Consider the following 12,004-nt stretch of genomic DNA (forward strand, 5'->3'; position numbering starts at 1 on the left):
CTGTCACCTCACATGAGTCAGGTATCTGCATGTTTTCACTTATCACCTCAAGTGCAATAAGTACAAAGTCACATGCACATGCAAGGGCACGAAGTGGGTGCAATTTTTACAGTGTACCTACTAGGAAAAGGTATTTATCTCCTTTATTTACAACAATTTTTGAGGAGGGGCCCCGGGGGGGGCACGTAAACCTATTCAGCTAGAGAGGTCCATGTCCACCTACCAATTCTCAAGATCGACACAAGACGACACCTTCTGAAAAATAGATAAAAGTGAAACGGTACCTGATGTGGTTTATTTGGTGGGCTCGATGTTTGACTCTCTGCCTGATTGCTGGATCTCTTATACATTTAATGGAGATTCCATTTCTCCTCCATCATGCAAGTCTTCTTGCCTTATAAGGATTGCCTCCTTGAATATTAATACTACATGAATGAAGTGTTTGGTTCATTCGAACTAGGGGGTAGGGTTAGGCAAATTAATTAATACGTGTTTTTACTTAAAAGGCCGGCGGACTGCCTCAATGGCCTTTGCTTGCACCCCAAGAGTCTCGTGGTTAACCTACCCATTTCTTAATTACTTGCGAAGTGGTTGTACGTCTTGAAGGTTAATCCGTACAACTACTGAAGTCAGTACGAAATATGGTGAAAAAAAACATAAAGGACCAATCCAAAAAGAAAAATTTGTAAAGGGTGAAACAAATACATATAGGACCAATCGATATGCAAGCATATATGACAAATAACAAGAAAAGGACACAACAATCCAAGGCCAAGAATCCAGCTAGCATTCAAGATGACGGCCCTCTAACTGTTAATCTGGCCGCATCAGCCTAATGCCATTGCATATTTACATAGTGCGGAGGCCCTTAAAGATGCCCATATGATTAGAACGTCATTTCACACGACATCATTTCTTAGAAGCATCACGGAATCACGCATGTGATCCTACAATGACTATGTAATTCTCAGTGTTTACATTTTAAGCACACTATATGTTATTTCGAATTATTTCGACTTAAATCTATTTTTTTCGAAATGTAATTTGTTTCGCCCCATGTATATCGTCACCATTTTCATGACGACACTAAAGTAGCCCCATATCAAGACTTTTCCAATGTCTTGTTTAAATCAACTACGCTATGTGATGCCTACAACTCGGTGTAGTCATTTTTTGGCCGATTCTACTAAAACAGCCAAATAGCGATCGATGGTGCATGAGGTAAAATTGACTAAACTACGTTTTTCCGTTTTCACGAAGAGAGGTAGCTGGCTTCAATAGGTATATCGCCAGCAATAAAGGGCAAAACCAAGCGTTTTGCCGTTCTCACAAAGAGTCAATCTCTAGAAATGTATTCTAATTTAACAATTTTGCACCTGGCACGCACAATAGCAAAACATTTCTGGTCATGCCCTAATGCAGGCTAACCTACTAATGATTCTATCTCATGTGCGCCTCAAAATTACAGTGCTCGTTAATATAACCTGCTCTGTTACTTATCCATGCTGGAAATTGTTTTGCACTTTTAAGATTGCTTTTCTGAAATCAGAACAATGTTTGATACTTACTGACGTAAGTTGAAATAAGCGTGAAGTAATTGAATAATAAATACTCTAAAATACTCGTATAGTCTAAAATACCTGTCAACATTTGCAACTCTAAACTCTACGTAAGTGAAAGGTACAAACTTTATGTTGTGATGGTGTTTAGGTATTGAAACAGGTGAACGAGATAAAATGCACAGATTACAGTTTTTCAGAAAAATGTACAGGAATATATATCCAGCATTTTACGAAAACTTGTGAGGTCTTATCTTGCCTCACCGACAAGCACAACGTTATACATTTCAGTTGTCCCTTTTATTTTACCCATCTGAAGATGATTTTTTTTTCAACGTTCTATGCAAAGAGCACAAAGATTAAACTCATGAGTGTTTCCTAAAGCGGTTTCATTCACAAACATCATTTTTACCAAAATTACATGAAAGCTAAACCTCAAGTAAGCTGGCCGTGGGCAGGTCACGCTGCGTGACCTTTGACGTGACGGCTCTTTACCCGTTTGGTTTCGACAACAACATAGGCAGCGCAGCCTAATGAAAATGGGCTGAGATTGCTGCAGCATGCCACACATGGAAAGAATTTAGTGAAAGCAATGGCCGTCAGAAGCAGTAATCAATTTCACCTCGATGTACACAAAAGGAATTTAAGGTTTACAGAATATCAATAGCACATGGTCATTTTTGTTCGCCGAAAACAGAATTGCGTTTACCATGACAGTCGTTTTTGTCTTCTAGGCCTCCATAACATAAACCAAGATGTATTTTTAAATCATATTGTTTAAACCTTAATACTTTAGTAGGGTGCATTTCCAACGTTTTATTAGGGTATTGCTCCAGTAGCATAACCCCTACCCCGTTTCCTACCAAAAATCACAAGGTTTATAACCAAAATTTCATGGTTGACCCTCAATACATTTGAGGGGGACAGTGGACTTTCTTAATGCAACCTTTTATGGCCTTTCTGACGGGAGAAAATCAGTTTTGTGGCTGTGTGTACTTATTCAGGAAAGGAAACTGAAATAGACCCCCCCTGGCGATTCTCAAATTCGTTTTTGAAAAAAAAGTGTTCCTCTGGGGAGGATGGCCTTTGTTGCCACCTCCCACCATCCTTCAATTTTTATGACACGTGTTTAGTCTTTGGCAGTTGTCGTCTGTACCACTTGGTCGTCGTATTTCTTGACAGACGACATTGCAGGTTTTATCATCATCATCACCAACTTGTGGTCTGAAATCTTTGTACTTGAATTCTGGTTGCTACTTTCACAAAGCCCATAATTTTCTCTACATTAAACGAACACGCTTTCTGACTGAAGGTTGTCAAATGGGTATAAAAGTACTACATTGCAATGTTATCCTTGTCATATTTCAGCACTTTCTTAATTTTAACCACTTGTTAATTGGGAAAATTAGTTCTGTGTAAAGCACCTTTGATCATTTCATTGGAATGGAATATTTGGGGATTTTTTCAAAATTGTTATCTATTAAAGGGTGAAGTATTTCCTATGGTGTTTTTCCACTTGCATACGGAAGCGTATACAGACCACTTTCAAAAAATACTTACTATCTTACTATATTACATGTAGTATATCACTTACTTATTTCTTAGTATGTAACTCACTAAACTTACTATCTCGCTGCGGCGAGCTACTATCTCGGCGTGGTGACTTATCTCGCCGCGACGAGTTACTATCTCGCCGCGGTGAGTTAGCTAAAACTAGCTCAACTCGCTGCATATGAAGACTCAGTCTAGATACCAGACCCAATGATACTCTTCTAATCAGGAGTCCTGTATTACCCAATGTCCACGTGACCAACACTCCCCCAGATTTCCGGGAATAGTCGAACTATTCCAAATTTATTCTGTTCATATTAAAGTCAGTTTGACTGCAACACTTGTTCTTTAATGCTCCTCAAATTGGAAAAATCTGTTACACAGATTAAAATGAAAAAAATTAAAAGCCAAATTAGCAGAGGGAGAAGAAAAAGACTATTCGGATTTTATCGGTAATATTCGAGTATTTCCGGCCGCGTCTGTACTGTCCGGGTTTTTTCATAGAGGAAGGACACAGAAGGAGTTGCAACTCGGGCACTTCAAAGCGTCCAATGATGGTCGCCGCCAAGTCAGACGAATAATAGAAAACATTCCAAAAATGCCTGATTACTGCTTGCATCTTAGCCGAACAAGAGGGGCCAGCAATATCCTAGCAACACTTGTAGTTTTTTGCTTGCAATTAAATACAAATCATTGCTGTGACCAGGAAATAGAGAGAGAAAAATCCCTTATATTAGAGTTAAATTTTTTTTTTTTAAATTTTGATACACTGTTCCATTATCGATGCAAAGTTTGTAATTCTATGCTCCTCCGTCCATTACATCAGTGTTCAAAGACATGTTAAGAATTTGGCTAAGACTGGCCAACAAAATGTTCACTACTACTGGAAAGCGTAGTTCATCGGGAACAAAATTTTTTTGACCCTAATTCTACTTTGTAGTGGTTGGCGTACTCCGACCGGTATACTACGGACAGTACCTCTCCCTTTTCATTTGGCTACCAATTTTAATCTTTGTAACAAATTTTTACAGTTTTGAGGAGCATTAAAGAAAGAGTGTTGACGTTAAACTGAATTTAACATGGACAGGATTAAAGTTCGGAATGGTTCGACTATTCCCGGAAATCTGGAGGTGTGTTGGTCAAGTGGACATTGGGTGATACAGGACCCTTGATAAAAAGAGTATTCGGAATCGTTAGGTCTGGTATCCAGACTGAGTATTAATACGCAGCGAGTTGAACTAGTTTTAGTTAACTTGCTGCGGCGAAATAGCACGGTAAGTCGCCGCGGCCACCAAGATAAATAACTCGCTGTGGCGAGATAGTAACTCGCCGCGGCGAGAGAGTATCTCGAAAATTTTTTTTTGCAAGTGGCCCTATATTCTCTTCTGTATATACGCTTCCATAGTGTATGCCCCGAAGGCTTGTGAAAAAACACAAGCGTACTCGAGTGGGACTCGAACCCACGACCTCCTGCTTACTAGTGCAGACATCCTAACCACCCGACCACCGAGCTTGCTGGTGTCAGCCGGCTGGTTCGGATCTCAGCCAGTCTTAGACAAATTCGTACCAAATCTTTGAAAACTGAGACTGTTTTGGAGGGAGGAGAACCAAATTACAAACTTTGCATTCATAATGGAGCAGAACATCAAAAATAAAAAAATTTATTCATGATGGCAAAAGCAGGTCTATTTTCTATTTCCTGCACAGAGCAATAAGTTGTAGTTAATTGCGAGCAAAACACCACAAGTATCGCCAGGATATTATTGGTCCCACTTGTCCGACTAAGCTGCAGGCAGCAATCGGGCATTTTTGGAATGTTTTCTATTATTCGTCGAACCTAGCAGCGACGATCATCGATCACTTTGAAGAGCCAGAGTTGTAACTGCTTCTGTGTCCTTCCTTTATGGTTTGATGATGAAGGTCTGGACATTAAGGAGGTTGGAGTAAGAACCTTCTCTCCCAAATTATCCCTTTACACAAAAAGTGACAAGACAATTTTTCAAAACTTACATGAAGAAATGGAACAGTTTTCCAATTTATGGTCGGAAAAATGTCCAAACAATGGAATTCCGCGAGTCCCCTTTTCACCGGTTTTTAGAAACACTCATTATCGAATAAATGATATGCCGATGACCTAAAACGTCACGGGGAGATAAGGCTGCAGACAGGGAGCAAGTTTCATATGCGAGTCTCGTAGTGGTGGCATGCTCAAAATGCAATGATTTTGCCCGGTTCTTGTCCACTACATCAAATTTAAGTACATGATTTGTTGTGTTTCTTTCACAAAATAAAACACACCCAGTCTGGTGCAGTTCAAACAGGAATCTCGTACACTGAGACTTAGTCTCATCGAATCGATCGTTCCCGGACATACAACGCAGTAAGGGTAGATTTGAAAACCTTCCTGGTTGTCGCAGAGAGTAATATGCCAAGGATTTTTGGTAGACTGTTCGACAAATATCCACAGTGTCTGCAAAAGAACTCCGAATCTAGAAAAGCGACGCATGAGCTTCGCCGACTGCTTGTGTTGTGTTGCAGCGGTCAGTGTACTTTGCTGCTGGACCACCGCCACTGGTTTGAGACTGTCACAGCAGCCCCGCGACACTGACAGCTTTCGTGCCGTCTCCCTCATTCCTGGACGAGTAATAGTTACTTTCATAGGAATTGAATGCACTTTCACGAGAAGAATCCGATACGTGTTTATCTGTTTTCTTCGAAAACTGTAGACTAGGCAAACAAGCACGCACGTGGGATTTTTGTTTGTTTGTTTGTTTGTTTTTTTTTTTGTAGAAGCTTCTCATGTATACGTACACACATTTATGGAATTCCATATCTGCCGTCGTGCGTCGTGCGTCGCCCGTCGTGCGTCGCCCGTCGTGCGTCGTCCGTCGTGCGTCGCCCGTCGTGCGTCGCCCGTCGTTTTTTTGTCACGATTGCGCAGTGGTATTTTTAACTTTGACCCTTGATCGTTTCACATGTACATGTCCTTGTTCGATCGATCCACCATGCCTGACTCTCATTTTAGCAATAGAACTAGAAGATGTACATGTAGGCCTATTCGTTTTTGCAGTTGCGCCAAACTCCAATTGAAAGAAGAAATAATATCCTGACATCGGCTAAGTAACGTGTATATAAAATAACACCATTTTGGTTACATAAATAAATCAACAAAATAGACTTTTGTTACGGTAGATTGTTTTTCTCGATAACTTAATTACTCTAGACTTAACTTTACTCGTTAACAGCCAGACTTTAAGTCTATAGCCTATGTGATATTTCTGTCTGTCCCTGCACGATATCCCACAGAACGGAATGTAAATAATAGATTATTTACAATGTTTGATTCCTTAATATTTTTCATAAGAGACGAACTGATTCAACATTATTTTGAGGGCGGGTATACCTATGATGAAATCTGCTGTATACTCCAAATTAGACATGACTTTATTTGCAGGTTGGCTCACAGAAGTCTTTTAAACAGTAACGTTACTTGTTAGCCCCATAAATAATGCTGATGTGCTGGACAACCTGTTCTCATTGGTCTATCCACCATGGCATACACACCCACAAAAACCAACACGTCATATTTTCTGAAACTTAAACCAAGTGGTAATTGCCTCTTAACAATACATTTAATAAACAGTTTGTTATCCACAGCACGTCTAGTATTTCTGGATTTCAAGGTGAAATTGAGAGGACAAGATAGAATATCTGTATCGGTTGGCAGATTTCTTCCTGGAATTTGATGAAAACAAGTCGGCACATTTTTACAGTATGCAAATTAGAATAACACTGTGGATAAGTTGGCCGGAACATTTTTGCTGAAAATGTTTTTCCCCAAAAAATTGAATTCTCAGAGGTATGGAATTCCATATCTGCCGTCGTCCGTCGCCCGTCGTGCGTCGCCCGTCGTGCTTCGCCCGTCGCCCGTCGTGCGTCGCCCGTCGTGCGTCGTCCGTCGCCCGTCGTGCGTCGTCCGTCGCCCGTCGTGCGTCGCCCGTCGTGCGTCGCCCGTCGTGCGTCGCCCGTCGTGCGTCGCCCGTCGTGCGTCGTCCGTCACCCGTCGTCCGTCGCCCGTCGTCCGTCGCCCTTGGGTTTTTTTTGTCATGCTTGCGCGCGCGTTGTTACTTTTAACTTTGACCCTTGATCGTTTCACATGTACTTGTGAACTAGAAGATGTATTCGTTTTTGCAGTTACGCCGAACTCCACTTGAGAGAAGAAATAATATCCTTTCATTTTTAAAGGCTGACATCGGTAAAGTGACGTGTATATGAAATAACACCTTTTTTGGATCCATAAATAAATTAACAAAATAGACTTTTGTTAGAGTAGAATGTTTTTCTTGAGAATTTTGTTACTTTTGACGTAACTTTACTCGTTAACGGCCTGACGTTAGGTCTATAGCCTATGTAATATTTCTGTCTGTCCCTGCACGATATCCCACAGAACTGAATGTATGTAATACATTATTTACACTGTTTAATTCCTTAATATTTTTCATAAGAGACGAACTGATTCAACATTATTTTGAGGGTGGGTATACCTATGATGAAATCTGCTGTATACTCCAAATTAGACATGACTTTATTTGCAGGTTGGCTCACAGAAGTCTTTTAAACAGTAACGTTACTTGTTAGCTCCATAAATAATGCTGATGTGCTGGACAACCTGTTCCCATTGGTCTATCCACCATGGCACACACACCCACAAAAACCAACACGTCATATTTTCTGAAAATTAGACCAAGTGGTAATTGCCCCCTAACAATACATTTAATAAACAGTTTGTTATCCACAGCACGTCTAGCATTTCTGGATTTTAAGGTGAAATTGAGAGGACAAAATGGAATATCTGTATTGGTTGGCAGATTTCTTTCTTGAATTTGATGAAAACAAGTCGGCACATTTTGAAAGTATGCAAATTAGAATTAAACTATAGATAAGTTGGCCTGAACATTTTTGCTGAAAATGTTTTTTCCCAAAAAAACACTTGGTTGAATTCTCAGAAAGGCGACATTTTCTTGTCAAGGGGCAGGGGTAGTCTAGCATTATTGGATTTAATTATGTGACTAGTATATGCTTTGCAGGTGGGATTTGTACTTGCCTTACTCGGAAAAGATCTTTAGAAGTGAATGTAATCATCACATTGTCATTTGTTAAACAACGGCTTTTGCAGGTCCTATGCAACACATTTGATGGACGACGGACGACGCACGACAGGCGACGCACGACGGACGACGGGCGACGCACGACAGACGACGCACGACGGGCGACGCACGACGGACGACGGAAAATCGCATATTTGGAACTGGTAAATGGCAGAATTGGGACACAACAAAAAGCAAAATGCGACGGACGACGGGCGACGGCAGATATGGAATTCCATACACATTACAAGGTAGCCAGCGATTCAGGTGTGCAAACTCCTGCGCTGACTGTGTTTACTCTCCGTGACGTATGACCAGTCTATTTGCCACTTGTGTGCATGAGCACGGGTGCAATCTCACGTGTATACCACGCAAATTACATTCCTCATCTTGAACGTCTCGTGCCTTCATTTCGGAACAAATCTCACAATTATTTTGACCAACAAAGAGTAAGATTATAGGTGTATGCATCTTATAGATTAATGTATAATATTGTGCATTTTCTACACGTGATCAAAGCTCCTCGTTTTAATGCAATTTGGCCGCAACAATGCCAGTTTACATGCATGCTTCATGCATGCCCATTGCGCCTTTCTCCCCGTTGCGTCATCAACCTAGCACAAACCCAAAATTTGATCTTGCGTGTTTCCGAAATCAGCCCAGTGGGTTGTGGACAGAAATTGCCTCTTATTTCTCTTGTGTTGATTTTCAGAAGATCAATTCTTTGTATACTGGTTTCTGGGTTGCCAGAGCAGTCTACCTCCAAAACCCTAGATGCTGCAATATTTGAAGCCTTTTCAAAACTACTGTAAGCTTCCGCAGTTTGCTGTCAATTCTTTCTGTCGATTCATTTCCGCCAAGACTGAGCTGATGAATCAAATGGGGAATTTTGAAAATAAACCTTCAACTCATCTCAAGAATGTACACTGTATTGTACAAGGCCAGATTTATTCAGCATATTCGATATCTCTCCTCTCGCTTGTCCGTAACATGTCGTCATAAATTTAGTATGCAAAAATTAAATTTGTAACATGAATTCGAGCAGTCGAAAGCAGCGGACATCCAGTCTCACGTGTCTGGCCTTTTTCCACATATTATACTTGACTTTACCAATTTGCCTATAAATTACGATTTCGCTTTAATTATTTACTACAGATAATTAACGATACTGTCTGAAACTAGGAAACATTTATAAAGGAAAAAGAGGCTTTGAGAGTCCATATCCACGTACAAATGTATGGTACAAAATACAGCGATCGTATCAACACTGCATGTGCATGATATTTTCCGTTTTAAAATGCTGAAATCAACAATACATTTTAAACAAATTTTAATTTCAGCTTCATAAAACACCACTGTGGACGTGTGGTTTCTATTTACAACCATTATTTTACCAGAAAGCCGCACAAACAAAATGTTTTAATGTTGTATTATAGCTATGCACGAACATTGTTACAGGATTCATAATTTGATTTTCACTTGGGAACATTTTTGTGAAAAATTGTGGTGCAGAAATGCATTTAGTTGTAACACTGAGGTTTCCTCCTTAAACGACATCTTAGTTCTTATCCTAACTAAGCCAACTTGCCTGAACATAAAAATCGCAGGTGCAGATAATGTCTACAAGAAGGTCAAAAAGGAAAACTTGAAATAAGGTTATGTAATTAATGAGGTAAATCTACTCTGCTAGATTTTGAAAGAAATTACACTGCGTGGGTCCTTCAACAGGATTTTAATTTTAAAAAATTAACCCTTTATGTGTTTGATTTTGTAACGCTGTTTTGTCCCCATAAAGCATGCACATTGCAGTTCGTTTATTGAAAATTGTAAGTCCGTCGTCTATGAAATTCCACCAGCGTGTACATATAAAACACGGCAGTTTCGAAGAAAGCAAATTTATTGACCGGTTACAACTTGATAACTTTCCAGACTGCGAAGAGAAATAAACGCACTTTACTTCCACTACAACCAATCTATTACAAGTTGGTATTAGGCAGTCGCCCTTTAGGGGTTGGTTAGGAGATCGTTTAGGGAAGTTTTAAGAATTCGTATCTGGGAACATCTCATTCGTACTGTTACTCAAGTGTGCAGCCTTGGTGTGGGTCGTTCGCAGATGACTGGAGAGAGATCACTACATGGTACATCATTCCAACCCTTCTTGTCTGTCGCAGCACAGTCTTCCCAGATTCCTGAAAAACCAGGTTCCCCAGCCCTCCAGTTTCGGTATTTCACATCAGTGGTACCATCCTTACACTCCCATGAACCTGTAAATAAATAACAATAATAATATAAGACACACCAAGAACATCAATGCAGCATTCAATATCTGTTTTCATTGATCCAGTATTGCACTCGTACTGAGTAAAACAATAAGTAAAGTTGTCCGGGCGCCAGTGCAAATATCACATACATGTAGATATAAAATACCAAGCACAACTTTTACTGACCTTCGACTTCAATGTCATTACAGTTGATCCAGAAGTAGTAGATCAAGTTCAGGAGGAACTCAGTTTCCTCCTGAGACTGTGGCATGACCAAGACACTTCCCATCTTGACGCATTCCTCTATGGCCTGAGCCCATTTTAGACTCTCGCTTAATTTTTGGTAGCATTTGTCACCACACTGGCTCCAAGCGGGAGGACACGCCCCTCTAATGGTGGACACACCCCTATCATTACCATTAATGCGTCTGATAATGAGACAAAGGCTCATCAAGCCAAAGGCAAGAGGTTTGGCACACACCATTTTGAAATGCCCCGAGACGGACACCTGTGATGAACAGAATAATGTTCTATCGGTGGCAGGCATTGACAAACTGGCAACATTCTGCCTCTGTTGTCCTTTCCATACCCTCAGTGGTATTAAATTTTACAGCAATGGATAGAATAGAGTTTACCCTTGACATTTTTCAAAGGCGCACGTTACAATAGCAATATATCAAGCAAGCTACTGCATTCAAAACCTTCATCTATGTCTTTCTGGTTTTTTTTACACAGTTATGGAAAGAACGGGTAAATGGTTGCCATGACAGCCGGACTATACTTCCTACTAACAGCAGACAGGCAATTAATTTATTTCTATAAATGCCAGGTAGTGTGGCGAAGATCGTGATTGTGCCCAAGAATACGTCGCATTTTGTTACAACGCTGTCTTTTAATCATTAAATGACTTTAGGAATGATTTTTTTTACTTGATATACCTAAAATGGTAAGCACATTACACAACTTATCCTTTGTTTCCTCTTCACACTGGGGCATAACCAATACATTTCCCATTTTGATTCAATCCTGTTTGATCTCAGCCCATGCTAGATTGACTGGGAGGTTTTTTTTTTTGTAGGGTTATTTTTGTTTTGTTTGTTTTTATTTTGTGGAATATGTCACCCCACTGGTTCTAAAAATGAAGGCACACCCCTTGCCGTGAAAAAGGTCCTGCACCTCTCATTACCACTGATGCATCTGATCCAGAGATGAAGGCTCTCCATTGCAATATCATTTTCAGATGGGCCTGCCGACTGGCTGGTGTGCGGTTTTAAAATGTTGACTCTTCTTAGCTGCAATGCGGCATAACATCAGCATTTAACACATTCCCCCTTGTGTCTTTTAATATGCAGAATTTCCCAATAAATGAACCTCTTATTCACGAGTACAGTTTTTCTATTCTTACTGGTAGAAACCTGTCAAGTGACAGTGTATTGTGATGGATGCAAGTGCACCCTCATTTCACAGGCGCATTTTCCAACTCACG

At 40.3% G+C, this 12,004-nt stretch overlaps 1 protein-coding gene across 1 annotated transcript; it reads right to left on the bottom strand.

Annotated features, from left to right (window-relative positions):
- Positions 1–9,191: 9,191 nt before the first annotated feature.
- Positions 9,192–11,048, bottom strand: LOC110988599 (C-type lectin domain family 4 member E-like). Its single transcript, XM_022252291.2, has 2 exons — positions 10,705–11,048; positions 9,192–10,521 (listed from the first exon to the last, which is right to left on the bottom strand). Exons 1-2 carry the CDS (start codon positions 11,000–11,002, stop codon positions 10,337–10,339), a joined length of 483 nt encoding a protein of 160 aa, XP_022107983.2. The 5' UTR covers positions 11,003–11,048; the 3' UTR covers positions 9,192–10,336.
- Positions 11,049–12,004: the final 956 nt, after the last annotated feature.

The sequence above is a fragment of the Acanthaster planci genome, linkage group LG18 (assembly GCF_054643075.1).
Source record: "Acanthaster planci isolate LZ-2023a linkage group LG18, COTS_SCS, whole genome shotgun sequence".
In the NCBI taxonomy this organism is placed as follows: domain Eukaryota; kingdom Metazoa; phylum Echinodermata; class Asteroidea; order Valvatida; family Acanthasteridae; genus Acanthaster; species Acanthaster planci.

What these genes read in the sequence shown, in the direction of transcription:
- LOC110988599 (XM_022252291.2), bottom strand. Translation starts at nt 11,002, where the DNA reads ATGGTGTGTGCCAAACCTCTTGCCTTTGGCTTGATGAGCCTTTGTCTC. An exon ending in TAATGACATTGAAGTCGAAG is followed by an intron (nt 10,522 to 10,704) that starts GTCAGTAAAAGT and finishes ATTTATTTACAG; the next exon opens with GTTCATGGGAGTGTAAGGAT.